General features: G+C 37.9%; 1 protein-coding gene across 1 annotated transcript in view; it reads left to right on the top strand.

Annotated features, from left to right (window-relative positions):
• Positions 1-1,168: 1,168 nt before the first annotated feature.
• LOC103042331 (radixin) overlaps positions 1,169-26,438 on the top strand; it is a 74,027-nt gene continuing 48,757 nt past the window's right edge. Inside the window, exons 1-2 of the mRNA XM_022674783.2 lie at positions 1,169-1,463; positions 11,297-11,426. Of these exons, the coding sequence (XP_022530504.1) occupies positions 11,415-11,426 (12 nt within the window). The 5' untranslated portion in view covers positions 1,169-1,463; positions 11,297-11,414. The remainder of the gene's footprint in view (positions 1,464-11,296; positions 11,427-26,438) is intronic.

The raw sequence follows: 26,438 nt of genomic DNA on the forward strand, positions 1-26,438 counted from the left end.
GTGAATAGCCCTATTTGGGGAAATGTTCCAATCCATATTATATCAAGAACTATTTAGAAAAGTAAAGTGCACTCAAAAGGCCAACAAAAACATTATGATTAAACTGGCTCTCATCAGGACTGCCTCAGAAATGGAAGGCCAAGAGTGACCTCTGTTGCACAAGATTCATCAGAGTTACAAGTGCCAAGTTAACAGTACCCCATATAAGACTTTAACACTTTTTTAAAGTTTACTGTATGCTTCCTTATATGTTTTTTTATAGTCTTGATGACTTCAGAATGTCACTCTTATTACAGAGCCTGGCAGATTATTTTTTATTTATATTGAAATATGAAATTAATATGGGGACTCTCTGACCCCCCCCCCCCCTCTCCCATATACATACACACATTATGTGGCAGTAAAAATAATTAATATATAGACAAAAATAATCACATAAACAGATAAATTGGCTAATACATATAAATGTTAAATTCGGGGTGTGCCATATCACATTGTACACAATAATATTGCTAACATTTTTTGAATATTGTGAATACCCTGAAATATCATGCCATGTCACCCACCCCTAATTATCACATCAGGGTACAACTTTTTTGCTGTTTTTAGCAAAAGGAAAATTCTCACTGTTCTCATTTCCCATTATATATCTACTAGAGACAGATTATATCTGTGTAGTATCATTCATTGTGCCTCAGTCCTGGATATATGGAGATATTTGGAGTGCATTTTTAGTATCATTACATTCTGGATCATAGACTTTTGTTAGAAATATGATAAAATTATTGTATTTTTTTAATATCTCAGTTAGAAATATGCCATCTTTTATTATATTGTATGCAATAATAAAATTTAATTTTAGGTGTATTCCTGAAATAATTCTTGTGGTATGGTTATCGCGAAAAAATCTCATGAAATATTGTGATATTATTTTAGGGCCATACCGCCCACCCCTAGTTCACATATTCACACATACATTTAAATAAAATTTATACACAGACTTCCACAGACTTAACATTTACATAAAGATATAATTTCTATAAATACATTTCTATGCTAAATTTAATTCAGTCAGTAAACCCCTCCATACTCTTCCATACCCCCATCTCCTCCTCCCCCTCCTCCTCCCCTTCTCATCTATCAAGTGAACCACGCCTCGTGCTGCTGCTGCTGCTGGCTGCTCTCGCGCCGGCCATATTGACGGTTGGTTGGTTGGAGCGAGCGCGCGCTGAGCTGTAGTGAGGCGGCGGTGGTGGATCTGGATCTGTAGCTGCAGCTGAGCTCTGCTCCTCTCTTCCCCCGAGCCGTTACACGGCAGAGTGCCAACGGGAACACACGGCGACGCCTGAACTCCCACAGCTGGGGGCCGGGAGAGCGCTGTGCCTATGTGTGAGGCTCGACCTCGGTGGAGGATTTGTGGTGTGTGAGGCTGGTTCAGGAGCCGCAGTCCTTCGCTAGTCAAGGTGAGTTTTAATCGGCTGTGTGTGAGTCTGGTTCCCCTGGTTCCCCTGACTAGCTAACCTGGCCTAGCTTAGCATAGCTTAAAGCTAACCTAGCTAACTAGTTACTTAACTACTTAAGTAGTTAACCAAACTAACTAGTTAGTTAGTTTGGTTAACTAGTTAATTCGTGTCTTTTACTGTCCTTTTGAGGGCTTTTCTCCTCAGAAAGTTGGCTATTATAAGAGTAAGGCAGTTAATCAGGCTTTTTTCACCACACTGGGCTCAGTAACAGGAGCCTAGCTTAAAGATTATAGCGGTACTTTGTGGCTGAGGGAGTTTACAGCGTTATTAGCTTAACGGTAAGTTGACTAGTTAGCTAACGCTGCTCTGCCCCGTTTTAACTTGTGGAGAGGCGGAGAGAGAAAATGAGTGGAGAAAGAGAGGGAGACAGGGGGGGGTAATGTCATGTATTTCCCCCACCAACACAAGCAGGCCCACACTGAGAGACAGAGCTGCCTGTAAATGAAGTTTTAGCCATGTTCGTTTGTTTGTTGTCAGTGTAATGTCTTCTCGCATTAACTCACTAGACATTGCATGTAAAGCAAAAAAAAAATGATACCACTGATGAGTTTGTTTGATTTTACCAAATTAAAAAACCTCTGGAATATAATCAAGAGGAAGATGGATGAGAAAACCCATCAAACCAAGCTGACTGCTTGATTTTTTTTACACCAGGAGTGGCATAAAATTATCCAAAAGCAGCGTGTAAGACTGGTGGAGGAGAACATGCCAAGATGCATGGAAACTGCATGAATGCTCTAAATGACAATATTTTTATTTGGAATTTTGGATAAATGTTGTCTGCAGTTTATAGAATCGATTTTAATCAAACATATGCCTATAAATAGCAAAGTCAGAAAAAAATGATTCAAAAACGTTTATTTTTCCAGAGCTATATATGCGTGTACCATATCGTATTACAGGCAATAATATCAACAACGTTTTTGAATATCGTGCAGGATATTTTATACCCTGAAATATCGTGGCAAATCCCTTTAATTTCTGTTTGAGGGCTTTTCTTCTCAAAATTGGCAATTATAAGAGTGAGGCAGTTAATCAAGCTTTTTTTTTACAACACTCGGCTTAGTAACAGGAACCTAGCTTAAAGATTATAGCGGCACTTTGTGGCTAAGGGAGTTTACAGCGTTATTAGTTTAACGGTAAGTTGACTAACTCTGCTCTGCTCCGTTTTAACTTGTGGAGAGGCAGAGAGGAGGGGGGGTTAGGGGGGCAATGTCATGCATTTTCCCCACCAACACAAGCAGGCCCACACTGAGAGACAGAGCTGCCTGTAAATTAAGTTTTAGCCATGTTTGTTTTTATCTATACGGCAGCTGACTGCTGTCACACCTTTCTTCACCCGTGCTACTGAGGGCAGCTAGCCCGCTAGCTTTAAGTTAGGGGCTAGTGCTAAACACTGCATGGACTACACACTAGGTTAGCTAACTAGCTAATCAGGTTCGGTGCTGTTTTAACTGTTTATTCAGTTTCTCGCTTATGTGGATATACACTTTCTTTCGCTCTTATTTCATTTTCTTCTCTCCTGCTGTTCAGGGGAGCACAGGACCCAGTAGTCAGCAAGTTAGCAGCTAGTCCAATTCAACAGTGTGGCCTAACGTTAGTTTCTGAGGGGAGCACATCATGTGGTGTCAGCTAGCTAGTTCACACTCTGCTGCTGCTGCTGGAGCAGTGTAATGTTTATCACTTCAGTTTTCTCTCATTTACTCACTAGAAAATTGTGTGTAAAGCAGAAAGTAAGTAAACAAATATAAAAACGAATAAACAAACAAATAGGGGTGTGCCATTGTACGCAACAATATCGTCAACATTTTTGAATATTGTGAATAATATCATACCCTGAAATATGGTGCCCTATCGCTCACCCCTAATCAAATCAGGGTACTACTTTTTTGCAGATTTTTGCATACAATCTGAATGTTGTTCTTGTAACAAAAGTAGGTTGGATTATACGGTTAGATTTTTGTTACAAATTGCCAAAATGATTTAAATATTATTTAATTCAAACAAAAGTGGTAGACATTAAAATCTTGAAAACAAGCATATACACGTTTCTACGATTTTTTTTATTATTTAAATACAATTGCAAAGGGCTAGATATGAAAAACTTGAAATTTGGGTTAAAAATTATAAACATTTCTTCGGTTTGTTCAGTTTACCGTTTATCAATAAAATGCTCAAATTTCTAAATTTAAAACTAAAATATTGTGTGTAAAACAATTTTCATTTCAGCTCTTTACAGTCTGAATTTCATCACAAATTAAAAAATGAATTTTTCTCAATTTTCTAACAAGGATGTTGAATTATACTGTGAGATTTTTGTTACAAAGTGCAAAAATAAGAATATCACAAAATTGAATAAATTGTAATTGTTAAGTCACTATTAATTTTAAATAAACTAACAACAATAAAATTCATTGATTTCAGCTGTAATTTCATTTGTTTAGTTTTAAAATTATGCTGGGGTTCTAAATGTGTATATCATCAGCAGATATGTACATGTGTAGTGTTGGATATTGGCCCAGAATTACTACATTAGTGCTTTCCTACAATTTGCTACTTTCATACCAAATAGAAAACTGATAAATGTTACACTGACCTTGCTGCTCTGTGTGACTTTTTTTTTTTCTTTTTAAACCCTGTTTTGTGTAAAACATAGTCGTTCGGTAGGCAAACAAAGGCCAAACACTGCAGTATTTTCTAGCAGCTTTAGTCTGCATTGATCTAGCTAACTAAATAGAGCTGAACACAAGGCTGCTTTTCTGGGAAGGTCGCTCTGCAAATGAAGCCAAACAGTTTTGAAATCATGGCAAGCCTTTTTAGCTTAAAATGACACTAGCTATTGAACAGTTTCTCTAGATCTATGTAATACAGGTTTTACTTGTAGATACTCTCATTTTTGTGATCAGCTGTGAAATGTGTACTAATAATATCAGATCTATAACTTGTGAAGCTATTCTGACTAGACTTATTGACTAGACTTATTATTGTATGACATTCTTAATGTAGGTTTGACTTTTACTTTGTTATATATATATATATATGACATTTTTACAAGTGAAAACTCCAGTTACATATAACTAATATCAGTATATAATTAGATACAATTAGATATAATTGTATCTAATTATGTATTATACATAGAAATTGTACTACACTGCAGTTCTGTTTTAGATCCACATATCTGTAAATGTAAAAAAAATCTGACTCAGTTTTAGACTTTTAATATCGAGTCTACACGTTTGTTGACTAGTAAAATAATTACTAATATCTGAATTGAATTATTTAGATTTACAATGTAGATATCTGTAATTACAATTTTCATACTAGTGACAAAGTAATTATAGACATCTACTGCCATATAAATCAGTGGTAACATGGCTAGTCAACATGACATCAATAAATTGTTGACTTAATATGATTTGTCAGAATGGGTTGATAAATTTGTAAATATGTAAATAGTTGCTATTGTAAAACTACAGATTAAATTTTGAGAGTTGTATTGCTGGTGTCATTTTAGGCTAAAGTGGTTTGCTGTAAGAAATTGGTTTGCTGGCTAACTACCCCAACCTGACAGAAGATTTAATTGGAACACTTGGCCAGGGGAAGTGTTCATGTAACGTGCTTTACGAGCAAGGGATTGTGTTGAGTCAACGAGCGGGGTGGGTTCTCTTCCTTAGCGTATGGCATTACATTCTTGGAGGGAGTCCAGAAGAATAGCTGCTGTTTTTTTACTATGTTTGGTAACTATCACATTTGTTTTATTTAAAGCAGCTGATGATGTTAGGACAGTTGTTGCATTTGGTAGCATGGATTTTTGTAGTTGTTGCATTACTGTGTTTTAAAAGGATGGAGTAATGTATTCAAATAAGGTACTGTGTCTAATACATATAGTTTACACCATCTATTCTGCCTTTTTTTTTTGTTTGAGTTGAGTTACTAGCCCAAAGCAGTAAATAATAACTGTTTTGGCCATTACAGTAGCGTTTACATGTACAGTACCTTTAAAAAAAGTTTGAACTTTTTTTTTGTGAAAAAGTTAGTATTTTTTATAAAAATGTACATAATTAATAAAGACTCAAACTGTAAATGAACACACATGCAGTTAGGTAGTAGACAAAAAAGTGGTTGGCCTTCAAACACCTGCCGTAAGAAATTAACCCAGGAGGTCTGAAACAAATTGGAGCTCAAACTAAAGGAAACGGAGTGAACAGGTGCTTAGCACCTCTAGAAACTCATTTTAAGACAGTTGGTGAACTATTTCAGGTTCAACCTCAAGAAACTGACTGAGATAATGAATGCCAGGATTGGGCAAAGTTGGCATCAAATAAAAAGGTTTTTAAATTTGAAGAATCTAAGGTATAAAATATATTTCGGCTTGTTTAACACTTTTTTTTTTACTTCATAATTGTATATGCATTACTTTATAATGTTGATGTCTTCAATATGGATCTACAATGTAGAAAATAATAAAAATGAGGAAAAAAATATTAAATGACAAGGGATGTATTGCTGTACATCATATGGTACTACATTATTGTATTAATTTTGCATTTTTAAAAATGCATTTTGCCTTTATAGTAAACATCTTTTTTTATGCACAAATTCTGTGATTGTCCATGTTCTCTGTAGAAATCATAGCGTCTTAGTTGTAAAATATCTAATAGGTTTCCCACAGTAGGTGTTAATGTTTCTGAGTGATGGTACAAAAATGAAATCTGATTGTTGTCTGAACTTTGCTTCACCCCAAGCTGAAATAGGAGCCATAATAGTCTCTTTAAACACGGGCCACAAGATTCAAATGATCAGGATATTAAAACTTGCTTGTCATACAGTAGTTTTACTGAGAACACTTTCTTTTTTATTTTTTACTCTGATGCAAATTTGCAATCTTGCAGTCTTGAGGTACTAAAGCTGTGGTTCTCTGTGCTGGAGTATCTCTGCGCTGCATGTGGTCGTGTTTCCTGCTTTAATACGCCCAGGTCACCACAGGAACGACTTGTTCATTGGTTCATTAGCTGCATCAGGTGTGCTGAGAGCAGGCAAAAACAGAATTGTGCAGGGAGTGCTGTCCAGGGACAGGATTGAGAAACGCAGTTCTAAAGCACTCAGCCTTAAAGGCTTTATCTTTCTGTGGTGTTACCATGGTCAGGGATTGTTGGCAAGGGGGATAATATAGCGTAGTGGTTAACACCACCACCTTCCCTATGGTAGACTGGGGTTTGGTTTCCCCATCTGGCCAAAAACAATACTTTAAAATAAGTAGGCTATACATAGTCATTGTGCACAATTTGGTTTGTAAACTGTCTTTGATTACAATACTATATTGTAAATCTATTTTTGGACTATTTCATTTGTTATCATCAAAATGACATCACAGATTTGTCTATTTCAGTAAACACATCAGACATGCAGCAATGAGAAAAATCTATGTTTGGCTCATACATATTTGGCATATTTGGTTTACAGAGTGTTTGTATAAACACCAAAATCACTTTGGATGAGAACTTTAGCTTTTGGATTTGCTGTTGTACTTTGGTTAGGGCTAGTAATGTTTGTTAGCTCTGTTGTGTTATGGCCCTATACTGGGCTGAGTGAAGTACTCTTAAGAGGGATGTCTAGTTAGTGGTGCTAAGTCTTTATTATGCTTCTTGCACAAGCAATGTTAGTTTTAAACACTTAACCAGCATGTAAGTTTGAGACAGATGTGGAAATACTGACCCTGGCAAATACTGATCAGCAGTATTTGCAGTCGCTGTGGTGATGCTTAGTGGTGGCCATTGTACTCCAGTAAGTGGTTGCTATGGTGCTGCTAAGTAGATGATAGATTACTTCTATTGTGTGGAAAGGTGATTGCTATGGTATCAGAGATGGTTTCTATGGCATCTTAGGTGTTTGCTTAGATGGTAAATGGTTGTTCTGGTGCGCCATGTTCATGATTTGTTGTTGAAATTGTATTTGTTGTCCTTGTGGTTGGTTTCACCCCACAGGTTCCTATTGTGGAAGGAAAACTCTGTTGCTAGGTAGAAGCTGTGTTAAAGCTGATGTCCGTAAGTTTTGGGATTAAAGGCCCTCTCTGGTGAGAATGGGTATTTGCACCGAGCTTGTGGAAGAATCATTTTAAACTGGGCGAGTGTGGTGCAGTTTCCTTTCAGAGCAGACGATTCCAGATTATGTTCAGAGAGAGAGAGTGCGCTCAGTCAGAAACTTCACTTCAACTACACACTTAGTTTTTACTATGAATGAACTACTGAGCTAAGTTCTGAGTTTCCCCTTCTGAAATCTCCATTGCTCCACCAGCCACTCGCGTTCAGTAAAACTGAGCTGGATCCTCTTTTAGAGGCTGTACAGGTGACGTAAGTACGTAAAGAGGTGTGACATGGCCAGAAGAACTCCTGCCAAAAGTGATCCGACACCCCAGTTTTTAGTAAGGATGATCATTCCAGCACACTGGTACCATTAAACACAATATTTTGTCTCCTCTCCACTCAGAAATGCTTCTGCTTTTAGTTTAGAAACAAAATAATACGGACTGTCACTTTAAATATATATAGTGTCCTTGTGGATTAGATACAGTAGGAGTGTTCTTGCTTCTAAACGGTTCATGTTCCATATCATTCATTTTTATGTTATCATTTTTCAGCCTTTCTCTCTCGATCTTTGTTGCTCAGGCTGTTTTGTTACCTTGCCTTAAGGACTGTTCTATGTAAATAGATTTTTTTTCTGTAATCTGTTCAGCTGCCCTGTGTTTTGCCTCATGTAAAAAATAATATAGTCCAAAATTGGCTTGATAACTTTAGTCTGAATAGGTGGAGCTAAATATATGGGGAATGAATATGCGCCAGTATGTAAATACACTGGTTATGGTGATGTCATAGAAACTGGATTTACAATATGTTTTTACCGCTTGATTTCCATGTTTTGCCTGAATGAAAGATTTGTCTAAACTTGTCTAAAACCTGCACTAAAGGAAAATTTGGTTTGGAGGCCTTGCTCCTGGGTGGAGGGCTTCTGAAGCCAATAATAATTGTCAGTGTGTTTTTTATTTGTTGAGGTAACGGACTATTATTTTCTGTAAAAACTAGGGCTGGCCCGAATAGCGTTTTTTGAGCTCCGGATATTCGGCACTGATTCGAAGCGAATATTCGAATATTCGTTTTTAAAAAAAGAGGTAAAAAAAAAAGCAAATCACGGCCCCTTTAATCCACTGAAAAATTTTCAATTTGCTCTGACCGACGAGACATATTCACCCCGGATTTTTGGTGTTTTTATCCCGGATTTTTGTGTTTTCACCCCATATTTTTTCTGTGTTTTTAGCCCAGATTTCTTTGTGTTTTCATCCCGGAATTTCTGCTGCCCCACACGCGGCTTATCCGCTGCGTAAGCAGGCTAGGAGGCTGCTGCTGCACGGTTTCTCCGCTGCGCAAGCCAGCCCAGTAAATTGCTGTTTGTGTTTTCACACTTAGGCTATTTGCTTAAAAAAACAAACAAAAAAAACGTTTGTTCAGGAAGTATTTTATATTCTTAAACATTGTTAATTATATTAGAGGACAGTCATTGTAAACTGTACTTGGTCTATTTCGGTTAAAGGATTGTGCAGGGCATATTACTGATTTTGTATTTTTGCACTTGGGCTATAAGCTCAATATTAAATATTTCGTTTGTTTAGAAATTATTTTATATTTTTAAACCATGTTAAATTATATTAGAGTAGAGGAAAGTCATTGTTAATGACGTTATTGTACTTGGTCTATGTCGGTTTAAGGATTGTGCAGGGCATAGACGTATTACTGATTTTGTATTTTTGCACTTGGGCTATAAGCTCAATATTAAATATTTCGTTTGCTTAGAAATTATTTTATATTTTTAAACCATTTTAAATTATATTAGATAAGAGGAAATTCGTTCAGACATCATTTTTGTAGGCCAGGCTTTTGTAACCGATTTAGCCCCTACTGTTGCCACATTACCCCTTACGTTTTATTATATAAATCAGTTTCGAAGAGCCTGCATTTTTTTTTTATCATGTATAATAGAGGTCTGCGCGAGACTGATTTTTAAACCCACTCTTCCACGCTCCCTGTTGGATGTGGTTGTTCCTTCTTGGTGGTATGCTGACATTACCCTGGATACTGTGACCCTTTTGTATCACAAAGACTTGCTGTCTTGGTCACAGATGCTCCAGCAAGACGTGCACCAACAATTTGTCCTCTTTTGAATTCTGGTATGTTACCCATAATGTTGTGTGCATTGCAATATTCTGAGCAAAACTGTGCTCTTACCCTGCTAATCTTGTACCAGTTGTTTGCTCTTAATTATAACCTAAATTGCAGGTCCTATAAAGCAGCACGTTAACTAGGATCCTCTGTAGTTTCAGTGCTATCATCATCAGAGCTAATGAAGATGCTGTGGTGTCAGATGACAGATCTGAACAACCTTGTGCTAATGAGATGTAATTAAGAACCCATGTTCAGCTGTACCATTGTTCTTGGACCACCCTGTTTCTTTGCGCTGCTACATGACACAGGTGTCTAAGGAAACTGTTACTGTTATTACCCTGTATTATGAGACGTTGCACACCAGTGCTTCCCAGTAATAAGCACAGGAGAGAGTGCTGTACTTTGCATATATATGTGATTGCCCTGATAATGCGAAATACACTGTAGAATGTGACACATGCCTTGAATTATTAAAAAAAAAATAGTAACTTATAAGATTTTAATTCAATTTGAACATCACTTGACTTGTGATGAAACAAACAGTATTTGGCTTTTATGTAGTCAAAAAATATTAAATATTTTAGTCCTTATAAGCATTATGACCAATGCCTTTTAAATGCTGGGGTGTATTGGTCTCCTAACTCAAACACTAATGATTTGTCCTTTTCACTTGCCATAGTCAGACGCCAATCAACTTGAGATAAATCTAGTATGGCATGTTGATAACTTACTCATAAGTAAGTAAGTTATGCAGTTTAAACTCATAAGACGCATTCAGAATGTGTGTTTTCAGTAACATGCCGGCTGTGTCTTAAATGGAAAGGCAGTGTTTTCATAATACTAGCAGTGTAGTCTCTATGACTGACTCAGAAAGGCAATTGCAGAGAAATGAACAGCTCACTTCTAGATATGAGTGTTTAGCTGTGTTGTCATTAGCTATTAGCGTTTTTGCACAATGAAATTAAAGGTTAGATTACTGGGTGCCTTCCTGTCGTATCAGTTTTGTCTGAGTATGCAGCATTTCTTATACTTCAGACACAGCCATAGTTTTCTGCTGTCTGTAAAAATGCTTAGAGAGATAATAGTTGCTGAAATGTGATCTATTGTGTGTGTGTGTGTTTGTAAAAACTTGTGCTTTCTCTTGTTCTGTCATGTTCCTGAAATATCAGCTGAGTCACGTTGGTAGTTAAGGAGCGCAAATTAGGAAAAACAAAAAATGTAAATCTGAGTTTGCTTTTAACTGCTGTGAAAGTCAAAAGTATTACAACCTGCATATGGATACGTTATTTTGCTCTGCCTATTCACAATTCACTCTAATTGCTTTTAGAATGAGGCATAATGCGGGACAGCTGATCAACCTGTTTAATTCTAAGGGATAAAGAGATCGGAAAAAGGGTCATTATGGTTTATAAACCCACACAAATCCTGTGAATGAAGTTCACGCAGAAAAATAAAATGTGGAAAAAATAGTGGATTTAGAGTCTTTTAAATAGAGCTTTACTACCCAACAGATTTATTACTTGAATTTATTCTTTTTATTCATGGTGTCTTTTTCAGGGCCTACACCAGAGGATTTGGGCCGTCCTGTGACGAAGGACGTGTTTTCCCTTTTTTTTCCCCCCCTTCCCCCCCCTTTTTTCTTTGGATAACTGGGATCAGAGGAGAGGCGGTGAAGATGCCGAAACCGGTAAGTCTTTTTAAAATTTTTGGTGTACTTCTTTACTCATGTTACAGAAGCTAGTATCATACTACTAAGCCGTGTAACAGGTTACAGGTTTTTTATATATGTATCAAATACTATTAGCATTTTGAGCAGTCTGCTTATTGTAATGTGGCTGTTTTGGTGAATCGAGGTCTTAATGGAAATCAATTTACGTGTTGTCTTAACCTTGCAGTATAATGCTGGAAATTCTTCACCCTTTCCCTGCCTTGTTGCATGTTGCTGATTGGCTGGTATTGTGTTGTGCGGCCCAGTTCGTTCCACTTTGTTTCTGTAGTTCCACTGAGTATTTTTTTTCTCTCTAGTGTGCAGAAAGAGTGGAGAGCTAATGAGCATTGTGAAACATTGGCTGAAGTTTACTGCATTGGCTAAAATTGTGCTAAATTGATTGTGGGTACAGAGCCTTTAAAGAAAAAAATACGCGATTTATCACTTAGTTTAGATGCATTCAGTTATTTAGACAAGATGTTTGAAATCCGAGGTTTGCATATTTTGGTTTAGAGTAGGATAAGCTTATGTTGCTAATGTTGTTAATTTGCAATGATTTTCTGCTTTATTTAGTTGAACACAATGATGGTCAGAAGTCCAACCCAACAAAAAAAAAGTAAACGTAGCAAGAAAGTAAATACAGAAAGAAGGTCCTGTGTTTCAGCACATATTTGTGTACAGTCTAACATGCAGTAACAGCAAAGAGGGCATTAGTTCCAGATAGTTCTTTTTAGTGATATTTGATTATAAATAAATGATTCCCCCTTTGAAAAATCTAACTACAGATTACAAAGAAATGGTTTAAATCTAGGTTAACCTGTTTAAAAATAATCGACTCATCATTGAGTGAATCAGGGATTCAAAACACTGTTTACAAGCCCATGTGTTCCTGTCACACACTGACCTCATGTACACACACAGCCAAGGAGAAACTCACCCAGTGACAGACACATTAGTTATACTCCAGGCAGGTTTCTGACTGATAATTGAGAAATAACGCACTAAACAAGTCACAGAAGAAACTTTGAAGGGTAGATTATTATGGTTTTTCACAATTAATCACGGATCCTCAGCGGAGAGCGATGTACTGCAGTTTTTAGAAGCGGGTTTATTTCTAGCTAAATATATATGATTTATCCCACCGAGTGTTTGAGCTCATACCGAAAAATTTCTAGCACTGTTCCAGGACTTTGGACACAGTCCTCGGAGTTACAGTGGTCTGTGGGAGGTGCCGGTAACCAGGGTAAGATGGATAAATACCACACTTTTATATTAAAAAGATAAAATGTCTGTATGTAAAATCGCGAATCACATTAAAACTGCAATTCGAATGAATCAAATTGTAAAAATTGCCCAGCACTAGTTCAAGACTATAATATTTAACTGGGTAATGATAAAAAAAAAAAAAAAACTCCACCTGAAAAGCAGTTATATGATAGTTGGGTTGGAGTGAGGTATGATCATGTTCTCACCACAAAAGAACCACTCTGAAGTTATTGGCCAAGAACTGACCAGGACTGAAAACCGAGCTTAATGGAAAGATTTAAAGGCCTCTAGGAGTTCTGTGAGATACCTTCCTATACTCAGGGTGAGGATTGTTAGTCATCACGGAATGACTTGGATATTAAAGCTTTAAATGAGATGCTCTAATAAATTAGCCAAAAAGATGTTAGTGCTCCAGCGACATTAACAGTTGACATTCTGACAGTTTCACAAGGCTTGCGTGAGTCCAGCTAAAAGAGCAGTTGGACAACGTTTCATCTCGGTTAGCCAGATTCAGGAAATATCTTTCTGAATAGAGCAGGATTGCCAAACCACCTTGGCCACTGACAGTGGGAGGATTTGTGCATTTAAATAAGACCGTGCCATTGGTCCGCAGGGCACATGAAGCACAGAGGTAAAGGAACCCAGATGTTGAAAGGCTTAAGATGCTGGATAGACTTTTACTGCATCAGTGTTTTTTAATCTTTCTGAAGTTTATTATGTGGTTTATGCCTGAAATTTTATGAAGAAAATGTTGCCACTCTGTTTAAGTAATCTGTTTTGTAGAGAGGAGCTTGTGAAACTGGACGTTGTGCACTTGAGATTGTGATCATGTTTAATAGGAGTTGGATATCAGCCTTGCATCATCAACTGTTTGAATCAGCAGTTTTTGTTTGGACAATATATTGACTAATTGAAATAATTGTGAAAAACAGTAATATTGTCATTTTAAGACTGTTTTATACCAGTGGATTAATGAGAGTATAATAGCTTAATAGTGTATAATAATAAAGAAGTAGTGCTTTTATCATGACAATTTTTTGTACGGACACTTTATCTTAATTTGGATAAACAATATTATACCACAGTTAGTTCTAACCCTGCAATGTGATTGGCTAAGAGGCATTCTATGAGTGGCGTTATCAGCCGGTAATGGACTGTAACTGAAGCTCCCCATGTATTACTCTGTCACATACAGGTAACCTAGCAACAATGCAGCTCTTACAAAACCAATCAGTGCAGCTACAAACAGAGCAGCAATGAAATTGAAATTGTATTTTCTCATCCTCTATAACTCAATCTTTTAATGAACAGATTAACAAATAAATAAAAAAAAGCAATAATACGCTCGAGGTTCGTGTTATAACTCGTAATATTGGCACTGGTGTTCTGATCTGCGGCCAAGTGCCGTAGATTAGTGCCAATATTACGCGTTATAACACGAACCTCGAGTGTATTATTGCTGTTTTTTTTTTTTTTTTTTTTTTTTTTGTGAGTGAAATTATTGAAACACATGAATGTCGGGTACGTTATATTGCCCAGGTGTGTTCTGATACATTGATTATTCAAGTATCAAATAGTGGGAATAACTGTGTTCAGTTTCAGAATATTCAGGTTTTGCCTGTGCAGACTGTGCATTCGTATTTAGAGAAGTGACCGGCATGAAAACCAGAGAGCTGTCTGTGGGTGAAAACCAAGCAATTGTGAAGCTGAAAGCTGATGGAAAATTAATTGGAGCCATTGCGCAAATATATGGAATGTCCTGAAGAAGAAAGTCATCACTGGTGTACTAAGGGGAGTGTTTATTCAGTTATTGGAATTGAAATATGAACCTTTTAAATGTACTAAATAAAACCTAGCTAAAATGAAGATGCTGTTTATTTAATAACCTCTCCTTGCAAAGGAAAAAACATGTTGGGCATATTGGGGTCAGCAAATATTTTACATTTGACTTTTTTAATAATATTGTACTGTAGATTGATAGCATAAATATCATTATTTCTCTAGTTGTATAGAATGAAATAAACCTCTGTCAGTCAAATTAATCTCACTAATTATGGATGAATCATCAGTTTACATTACTAGAATACTCTTGGCACATGTTCAGTTGTCATTTTCTCACTGCCTGCTGAGAATTTTACACATGCATGTAATTTAATGGTATAAATGAAGCTCTTCCTGCCTAAGCTGTGAGTTAAAGGTGTTTTCTATCATGTGAACCTCGTGCTTGCATGCTGTAGTCGACCTACGTCAACAAACACATGCGTTCATAATCTGCACCAGGGTGTCAGGAGCTTATGTTCATCTCCTACAACCATCTACCTGCTATGGTTGACTTGTCACCTACTGAGGGTTTAGAAATTCGATTTGACTAAAAGGGAACACGCATTAGCAGAGATCCGGGGGGGAGGGGAAAGCTGAGTGTAGTCCATTGACTTTGGCATTAGGCGACGTTTACCTACATTGTTGCCTTAAACTCACAAAGTTGACTGCCTGCTCATAAAACCAAGATAACTGGTCATAAAGATAAGCAATTTAAGCTAATGTTGACCGCTACTGATAACACTGATTGTGTTTTCAACATGTGATTAGCAGCGCTGTCGTATAATTGATTATCTTTAAGATAAGCTGAAGCCAACTCTCTTTTTTTTTTTTTTTTTTTTTACAGCAGTTCTCACTGAATTACACAGACTTGTGGCAGATGAGGAATTGTACAGCATTAAAAAGGAGTAGGGCTGCCATAAATGATTAAAATTTTTATGAATTCATAAATTGTTGAAGCCATGAAAATATCAATGGATATCCAGGCTTATTGTTTTTCCTGTTAGTTTTGATTTGATCTTTGTCTCCAAAGGTTTAAGTCGATTTTTGTTTGCTCAATTAGTAGCTTTTTAACATTGCATGCAGAAAAAAAAGTTCATTTGTTGGAATGTAATAACTTATTCCCATATGAACAAAACATGGAATTGTTTTTTAATGTAAACATAGCCTGTATTTATGTTCTATTGCAAGATGTAACCATTGAGGTCCAAGCACTATGTCCCATTGTAAATCAAGGATACCACAAATGATGGTGTTTTTACCTTGGCCTTATTTATGATATATGTGACTGTTATCAATATATTTGTGTGATTTTTAAATTGCCTTTGCTCTACTATAGTCTTAGAGTGCACCAGATTTATCATGCTTACATGACAAGTTGCTCTAAATCAGCATTTTTTTTTTGTGAAGTGTAGTGCCTCTTCTGGCTGGTTTCATTTGCTCTTTCCATTCAACTCTCATTTTTCTCTTTAATCTGTCTTTTTCATCTTAAGTATCTAATTCTTACAGTTAGTTTTCCCTCATCATTTTATACAAATTTGATTCTGCTATAAGGAAGTAGGGAGGGTTACATTTTGAAATTCAGTGTTTCACAGCCTTGGCTGGAGGAGACTGTTCTCTGCAAGACCTGCAACCCTGAGACCTTTTTTGTCATTTCATGCTAGTTAGTAGCTGTGTTTGAGTGGAAATTGCGTGAACTACACTGTTGCTGTTAAAAACATTTACATTTGTGTATTTATGTCTGAAGTTATTGAGACTGTTTCAATTCCATGTTTCTGGATTCTGGAGCGAAGGTTAGGAAGCTGCAGTTTACTGTCCAGCCGCTTGATGGAACTCTGGAGCTGGAGCACACATGCCAATACTTAATAGATTAAACCAGCATTCCTGCAGGCTGCAGCGAGATTCGTCAGTTTTTTTACGATTTTAACCTCATTAATTGGGAAATACCTCTCCCTGCCGTTCGTATTTTAGCTCAATCAGCGTGTAGCAGAGCTAACAAACACCAGTAACCACACACAATGCCAAGCTCTGCAGAAGTTTAGCAGCAGAAGGCTAAAGGAATCATTAGTGCTGGGTAAGCTGTGTTCATAATTTCCTGGCATTAATGTGGCACTTGCTATCGGAACAGGCCTCTAAACATCTCATTTAGTTCATTGCTTTTATGCACTCGTCTTGAAAGAATTTTTCAGAAACAAGAGTTGTCTGTTCTTTTTTGCAACAATGTGCACAAGAGCCTTGATTGCAAGTACGAGTGCCGCAACAAGAGCATGGTGTCGGACCTGATACTGTCACCAATATTGCTATTTATGCGTTTCTGTTTAAAACATTACACTCACTGGACAAACTGGGTTTGTAGTGGAAAAATGGCTTTGCGTCTTTAACCCTTTAACAGACTTTGGCCTATATATGGGCTACATGTGTAGATGATGCAAAACCCTTTATCTCTGCAGTAAAATAAATTATTTATATTCTGAAACTTAGAGATTTGGAGAGATTCTCCTATAGGACAGTTGGAAAAGCTGCATGTTCACTTTCAAGTCCTGCAAGACTGAAAATAGACATAAAAACTAGACAATCTTAACAACGTGAAGTTTGGAGGTTATGAAATTATATTAATTTGTATTTAGGAAAATATTGATTTTAAAATGTTTAAAGTTCTGAAAAAGTGCCAATTTAATGATTTTTATTCATTATGTTTTGACAGTTGCAGATTTACTACATTTCCATATTTTCTATTACAATTATAGCAAAAATTTTCATTAAGGTTTCTGATTAAACATGAAACCTTTATATGTAATGCTTAATGAAAAATCCTCTAGATATAGCTGTATAATATCTGTCAATAATTTGACAAGAATGTTGGTATGTTGAGGGGTTAATTAAGATGATCTGGTGCCGCTGGTCTCTACTGGACAGTACTGCTTCATTCTAATCTATAGTCTTTGAGTCTTTGGTTTTTTACAGATGTACCGTATTTTTCGGACTATAAGGCGCACCGTATTATAAGGCGCACGATGAGTGAACGGTCTATTTTTAGTGTTAGTCCATACACAAGGCGCACTGGATTATAAGGCGCACTAAATGAAACTTTATTTATATCAGTAACAATAACTCTGAGCAATAAATCCTTCACAATATCTGTGAAAAATAACAACATCTCTGAGCAAGAAATCAACAAGCACAGCAAGTACGTATTACTCCGCGACGCTCCTGACAACGGTAGCCGCAACGCTCCGACAGACCATAATATTATGTTGAAGCACAGCAAGTACGTATTACTCCGCGACGCTCCTGACAACGGTAGCCGCAACGCTCCGACAGACCATAATATTATGTTGAAGCACAGCAAGTACGTATTACTCCGCGAGGCTCCTGACAACGGTAGCCGCAACGCTCCGACAGACCATAATATTATGTTGAAGCACAGCAAGTACGGCATTACTCCGCGAGGCTTCTGACTATAATAGCGTGTTGTGCCGAATTCGGTGAATAAAACGGTTTTAAAACAGAGATAAAGATTGGATAAGTTTCATTTCTGGATGAAGTGATTTCCAGCGCTGTTTGGATATAACTGTGGATTACAGGAGACTGGATTGATGGATTCTCTTTAGTCTGGACGCGTTTTGAAGGTAGGACCTGTGGCTGAGCGCGGGTGTGTGTTCGGGGGGTGGCGGCAGTGACCGGAGGTTACCCCAGGACAAAAGGAGAGCCTTTTATTACTGGAAACATGCGCTCTGACGCAGCTCTAATTCATGAAACATACATCCTACAGTAAAAGCACAGTTCTGGAATCCGGAGAGCCAGACGGTTCGAATGGTGTATGACATGACCGCATTCGATGAAATATGGACGAACGATAAACGCAAATATATGAGTTATGAATTATTAAAATCATAACCAAGGCATATTTCGCCCTAAATGTTTATTTTCTGAAAGGATATTCCGCTAAATAGGCTAAATAGCTCAAAAGCAGAGATTCTAAGCTTTAAAATGGTATATTGGATGTCTATATTGAACCTGTAACTGTTCATAACTATTCAGAAACACAGCCAGTTATGAAATATTAAATATTTCTGGCCCGCCGGTGGGCCAGCGCGTGTTAAGAGGTTAACTTTACTTAGAAGTGGGCGCTAAAAAGAAACAGTTTGTGCTATTACCCCAGAACGGGTGGAAAGGAAAGTTTACCGGCACCTTGTTCTGGCCACGGAGCTACAGTGGAAACTAGCTACCCTGAACCACAGCCGAGAGGCAGTACGGCAGTCAAAGGTAACCGCGCGCTAGCCCAAGAGGGGGATCTTTTTCTGGCGTGGGTGAGGAATTCTGCACAACAGAGCGCCGTGTACCACATAAAAATCGAGGTCAGTAAACACAAGCAAAATCCATACACAAGGCGCACTGCATTATAAGGCGCAATGACGATTTTTGGGGAAAAAATAAGTATTTTAAGTGCGCCTTATAGTCCGACAAATACGGTACAGTGAATTTTTGGCCTCACTTAGAGCCTCAATTGATCTCTCTCGCCCTCGCCTGCACTCTCTAATACCCCCACCTCACCAGTAACTTTGCTCATACTCCGCTGCACCAGGCTGCTCCCCAACACTGCTGTTGTCTTGTCCCTCGCGAGCCAAGAGCAGACCAGGCCCTCAGCCGCAGCCAAGCTAAACATAGAGTCCAGCTCTGTTATCTATCCAAATTCTCGCAGTGCTCATTTGTGTTCTCATGAACAGAAATAAATACGATGCAATGCACCTCCTCTCATCTGCTTTCTGTTTCTTTCCTGTTCTGTTCTGGAATCACTGTTTATTCCTAATGTTTAGGCTGCTTCTCAGGGCTTGATTTATGCACTGTTTTACAGTCACTGATGAAGTCTTGGAGGAACACCGTGGGGGGACGGGTGGCGTGGCAGACTTGCTGCAGGGGAGATGGGGTGGTGTGTTTCTTATTAGAGCTGATGACACTGCAGTACAGGCACAGACAGTACAGCACTGCTGATTGGCTGTAAAGGAAAACTAAAGCACAAAATTAAATTTGCACTATTTGTTCAGGTTCAGGTTCAGTTGGCCAGATAAAGCATGTTGTTCTCTAAAAGTTTGCTTCTTTTGTAATGTTCTCCTTTTTACATAGGTGTTCCTGTTGCATTTACCTATTGTATTATCTGAAATGGTGTAATAGGTTGTTGGAAAAATTACTTGCCTTGCTTTGCAGTCTCAGGCCTAAACCTGAGTTTTAGATGTGCAGTTTGTTTTAATGGTAACTGGTACTTGTGTCTGTTGCTTGTTGGGTAAATTAGCCTCTTAGCTCCAACTTTCTGAACATGCTCATTTAAAAATGTATAAAGATGAAGGTAATGTTTTCAGCTGTATATCAGACATGAAGGTATATCAGTCCTCAATTCTATGATTCTGTGAATATTTTCTGCAGCGTGGCAATCATAGGGCCTCATGTTGGCAGCAAGTTTTATTTTTTCTCTTACTCGATGTTACTGAAGCCTGCTAGAGTAGTTAAACAAGATGTTTAATTTTAATAAGTTTATTTTTCACTTGTGTTTAGCAAACCAAATTATTATTATTAAAAATGAAAAAAAATATATAAAAGCAAACAACCTTTTTCAGGCTCTTTTCTGATACTGAAGTTATGTGGAAATGTGTGAAAACTACAGCGAAGTGTATTCTTACAGGGGTTGGACAATGAAACTGAAACACATGTCATTTTAGTGTGGGAGGTTTCATGGCTGAATTGGAGCAGCCTGGTGGCCAATCTTCATTAATTGCACATTGCACCAGTAAGAGCAGTGTGTGAAGGTTCTCACACACTCAACTCCCTAACCTTGTTTATCTCTTGTACGTGTGTTTGAGGCTGTTTGGGTGAGTGGGCATGTATCGGTGTAGCCAGTTAGCATACTCGCAAAGTACTTATCCCAGGTATTCACTCATTTCTTCCAATTTGTTTTTTTTCTCCAAATTGTCCATATTTTAGTTAAAAAATGCATCGTATATAACAGAGAGAGCAAAAACTGCGGTTATAATCCTCTCTCATGTTCTAAACTACTTTACACAGAGCAGAAGCTGTGGACCTTAGACTAAATACTCGGTTTAGAATGTTGCTTAACGGAGTCATAATTAATTTACATAAAATTGAGAAAACGTTACCTTAGTTTGCTGCTTGTTGTCGTGTCGCAGCTACAAATTCTGAACGGTTGTCTGTTGCTCTGTCGCCTGCCAGTGTGAACGCAGGGGAAATCTTTGAATGGAAATGTTCCTAAATCTAAATTTATCTAATTGGGACCTTGTGTATTGGAATGGAATCGATTGTATAAATGAGTAGTTATACCCAGTCCTAGATTTTTGTTCACTATAATAGTACTTTATATGGTGGATACATGGAGGGGGATTTTCGCATATTGGGATTAGTGAATAGGGCACAGTTTCAGACACCCTGCAGTTTTATTTGTATAACTGTTCTACTTTTATCTTGCGATATTGATTAAATACAGTTCAGCTTTTAAACAATGGTGTCTCCATATTTTTTCACATGATTTTAGGGGCAGATTTTTTTTAACAGATTAAGTTATAGGATTTTAGGTACAGTACAGTGGCGGGATGTCTAGCCAGAACTTACACACACTTTCCTCTCCCTCTTTTGGTTTATGGGACAGTTTTCTGGAAAACAGCATGGTCATACGGGATCATCATTAGTTAGGAGATGGAAAGTGGGAGCGTGTACACACTGATGCAGGCAATTTAACATGATACACTACAGATGTGAACATTCAGCATGCATAGAATGATTTGTATGAAAATGATTCATCTTAACTGTAGCGATTCACGAGATGAATTGCACAAGCTGGCAGGTTTGCCTGCACCACAGACAAGTTTGAGCTGGGGAAAACTAAGCAAATAAAATGTTTTGTAATTGATAACTCTGGACATAATACAGAGAAACTACACATAAAGGGGAATTTCACCAATTATTTAAATTGTCTACATAATTCAGTGGTTTATAAGTAAACAAAGTCATACAAAGAGGTTTTATGTTTAATGTAAAATGGTGGGAACCAGAACTTCTAGAATGCAAATATAGCCATTTAAATTTTCCATCCAAGATGGTAGTTGAGCTACTTGTGTTTATAACATTTGTGTGGTCCAAAAATTTGCGGTTGTTGCTCATTTTAAACATAGTAAAGACAGAGTCCAAAGCTGATCAAACAAAAATATTTTATTTTCATAATGCACAGTTACTTGGTCTCACTCATTGTAAATGATCAAGACCATCAGTGTGCTTTGTCTGAAGGTTTGGAAATTTTTATTTACTCATTTACGCATTTATTTTTAACCCTGATGTAACTGATCCAGCACAACCACCACTCACTAAAATAAGTCTATGTTCTACATTGTCTGACCCTGTAACAGTTTATCACAAAAAAAAAACACTGTGATCTTGCATGTGAAATTGTTTTTGATTGTGGAACTACAGCTTTGGAAATTCAGCACATAAACAACTATTAAAAATCTTAAGTCACCTTGTATTAGATTTAGAAGAACAATAAACCAGAAAGATGCTCTGATTGCAATATATATAATAAAAAAAAAAGCGTAATGTCACCTCTTTTTTCCTTCCAGTATCGGTCAGCCAAGATGACACCACAAAACTCTTGAGTGGCGGAAATCTATCACGTTGCATTTCTTTAAACACACCAACCCCACTGTAGAACATGGTGGTGGTGGCGGCAGCATCATGCTGTGGGGATACCTTTTTTCTTTAGCAGGGACAGGGAAGCTGGTCAGAGTTGATGGTTGAGGATAAATCCTGAAGGAAAACATGTAGAAGGCTGCAAAAGACTCTAAACTGCAGTGGATCCTAAACTTGGAGCCAGAAATACAGTGGAGTGATTTCGATTAAGACCAGAGATATTTTACAAACAAAAATAGATGAAAAATTTAGCCTCTAGATATGTAAGCTGGTACAGCTTTACCCCAAAAGACAGCTGTGATTGCAGCAAAGGGTGTTCTTACAAAGTGCTGACTCATGCATACTAATACAAATTGAATACAAATACAAGTCACACTTTGCGAGCCATTACTTCCTACTATAACATAAAATCCCAATATAAAACAAATTCAAGAGTAGTGTATCATACTTTCGCACTTAAACTAAATTTATTCCCAAAATCGTTAGCGTGCCTTTTAATCTAGTGCGCCTTGTGTATGAATTTACCAGTTCGATATTAAGAAGCAGTGAAGCCACTCTGCTGAAGCACAGTGTTATACAGGAGTTTCAGTTTAGTTCTCCAGCACCGGGGCTTGAGTAGCTTTGGCATTAGCCGCTAACCGTGTAGAGATTCAGAGGTGACTATTATCGGCCTGAGCCTGCTGCTAACCCTGGCTAGCATTACCATTAGCCGCTAACCTCGCTAGTTCTTTCGCCGTTCAGAGGCGAGTGTATCGGAGTGTAGCCGAGTGTAACGGTGTTAAAAGAAGCTACGTGGGGCAAACTGCTAGCTAATACCTCCCTGGCTTACTAGAACACTCAGGGTTCCTCAGTGTAGCACTGTCAGGCGGTATTATCCCCTTACTGCTAGTGGTTAACCGCTAATGCTAATGCTCCAGCCTAAGTGCTGGAGAAGTTCAGGAATCTAATCTTACTGTAAATAAACAGAAGCACTTTACTCACCCAAATAAACAGTTTTCAGAAGAGAAATCTGTGTAGATTAATATTCACATTACAGTTTTGTTTCTTAGCTTAACTTTACTTAACTTAGTTAGCTACCAACCCCCTCCCACCACCACCACCCAGCGGCGACACCTGCCTGAATTAAAAGTTCCTTATGATGTCTTAAAATGTGCCTTATGATCCAGTGCGACTTATGTATTACAATAAACCAGAAAATAGACGTTCATTGGTAGTGCACCTTATAATTCTGTGCGCCATAAAGTGCAAAAAATATGCTATACATTTTTAAGTCACTGTAGATATCTATTATGACTTCACTATTGGTTTATTGTTAATAAAGGTAATCACTTTTTTTTTTGTTTTACTCAGTAGTTGTTAATAATATTTGCCGATACTTTCATGTATTTTATTTTACACAGTTGATCTGAAATTTTAGTCTCTTGCTTGCCCCTAGATAGCCCCTGCTTTTAGTTCTATTTCTGTTAGCAGTGCAGATACTGTTACCAACGACTGTTAGAGTAATTTCAATCCTCTGATTGTAATAGCTGGTCTAGTCAGTGCAATCATTCACCAGACCACTTTCACCATTCCTGGATAATTGTGCACTACTTTTTGTAGCTTTCAGCTTTGAGCGTTCCAACACCAGCGGCGTTCCATGACGAGCAGCAACGCAAACTTTGATATGTAACTCCTCCCTCTGTATGTACAGACTGTCCTCTTCAGGCAGAAGATAGAGGACACTGAGCTAACACTGTAACTCAGACATGCATGCCTCGCTGCCCTGTAAACCCCACCCCCTCCCAACTGGTCTAGGGCAATAGGGCACATGAGGCTGCTACATTATTCATGGGACGAGCAAGGGAAGGTGCCATGCGTCCGCTCAGGCGTCCCCTCCGCCCTGCAGGGGGTGTTTATGACCCTACGGACCCCACAGGATGTGGCCGTGTGTGTGCCTGGTTTTGTTTGCACTGTTTGGGGTGGAGTGTGATAAAGGTCTGCTGTCAATCCTAAGGTCTAGGTCAACATCCTGTGGGAGCAGTGGAATTGAGGCTTGAAGGGTGGACGTGGGTTGGAGGGTGGTCACAGTTTACAGTGTTTACTTTTTTTTTTGAAGGGTGTGTAATGAGGATGGCTCAACATTTATCATCTGCTTTTTGTTATTGTGAGCTCAGCCAAAACACAGAGATGTAAAACTAGATTTGAAAAATTAGCTTTCATTGGAGGTCAGTGTAAAAAATAAATAAATTGGATTGCAAAAGATTTTCTAGCAGTTATAGCAGTTTATTAAGTTAGTTTCACGAAATTTGGGCACAATGCAAAAGATTAATTGTTTGTTTCAAGAGTCTCATGTCCTAAAGGCCTGGTGTCATGGTTTATTACAGGTTCTTTAACAGCACAATGTTGCATTAATAAAGTCCTACAAACAGTGGCCCTAACTTTTTTCTGAGGTGCGCTTGATTATACCAACTAGACGTTGCTCGTCAACATACTGCTGCCATCTCTAAAGTGAGATTTTTATATGAGTAACCTTAGCAACCACCTAGCAACCACTTAGCGAATAGTGGGAGCAATCGATTTTAGCTGCACAACCATCCTTCTTTTCCATCAGGAAATGCACTTTTGGACCAGACACAGCAGTGCTGCTGGAGTTTTTTAAACACCTTAAAGTCACTACTGGACTGAGAATGTAGAAACAAGTAGGTGTTAAAAAAACTATCCAAACAACCAATTAAAAGATAGAAACTTCATAGCGACACTGTGCATACCATAGCAACGCCTTAGCAACCACCTGGCAAAACCATAGCAACCACCTAGCAACGCCTTAGCAACCACCTGGAAAAACCATAGCAACCACCTAGCAACACCTTAGCAAAACCATAGCCACCACTTAGAAACTACTAGGGCTGGACCCGAATATTCGGGTATTCGGATATTCGTTCGTTGAGTAGGTATTCGGTTTTTAATTTTGGTATTCGGATATTCGTTTTTTTTCTCCTTTCCAGAGTTCCACCTCACTCTAACCACTTCTGTTCTCGCGGGTCCCGTCAGAATATCTTGCGCGCGGGACAGAACTGAACTGTTATTGGCTGGAGCGGGAGTTTAATCCAGACGATGCGGGAGCAAATTAATAAATAGTTAAGAAAACTGTAATAATTGTAAAAAAAAAAAACCTAAAGAAAACTCTCAACGCGCAGGATGGACCGACACACACGCACACACCGATGGTGTTTGGACTGGGGTAAGGAAAGGGACCACACTATTCAGCGTTGCTGTTTTAATAAATATATAAGTAAATTTGAAGCATTAAATGTAGTTTATTTAATTTATATTAGGAACGTGGGGCGGGAGCGGCAGAAATGTGTATGTGGCGGGCGGGCGCGGGATTAAAAGAAGCATTTTTTTTGCGGAGCGGTAACGAGACAGAAACGCGGGAGCGTGGAAGAGTGGGTTTAAAAATCAGTCTCGCGCAGACCTCTATTATACATGATAAAAAAAAATGCAGGCTCTTCGAAACTGATTTATATAATAAAACGTATGTGGCAACAGTAGGGGCTAAATCGGTTACAAAAGCCTGGCCTACAAAAATGATGTCTGAACGAATTTCCTCTTATCTAATATAATTTAAAATGGTTTAAAAATATAAAATAATTTCTAAACAAACGAAATATTTAATATTGAGCTTATAGCCCAAGTGCAAAAATACAAAATCAGTAATATGCCCTGCACAAAACCTTTAACCGAAATAGACCAAGTACAGTTTACAATGACTGTCCTCTAATATAATTAACAATGTTTAAGAATATAAAATACTTCCTGAACAAACGTTTTTTTTGTTTGTTTTTTTAAGCAAATAGCCTAAGTGTGAAAACACAAACAGCAATTTACTGGGCTGGCTTGCGCAGCGGAGAAACCGTGCAGCAGCAGCCTCGGTGTGGGGCAGCAGAAATTCCGGGATGAAAACACAAAGAAATCCGGGATAAAAACACCAAAAATCCGGGGTGAATATGTCTCGTCGGTCAGAGCAAATTGAACATTTTTCAGTGGATTAAAGGGGCCGTGATTTGCTTTTTTTTTTTTTTTTTTTTACCTCTTTTTTTAAAAACGAATATTCGAATATTCGCTTCGAATCAGTGCCGAATATCCGGAGCTCAAAAAACGCTATTCGGGCCAGCCCTAGAAACTACATAGCAACCAACAAGAATGCAATTGCAACACTTTAGCAACTACCCATCAACT

This window comes from Astyanax mexicanus, chromosome 21 (assembly GCF_023375975.1).
Source record: "Astyanax mexicanus isolate ESR-SI-001 chromosome 21, AstMex3_surface, whole genome shotgun sequence".
NCBI lineage: Eukaryota > Metazoa > Chordata > Actinopteri > Characiformes > Acestrorhamphidae > Astyanax > Astyanax mexicanus.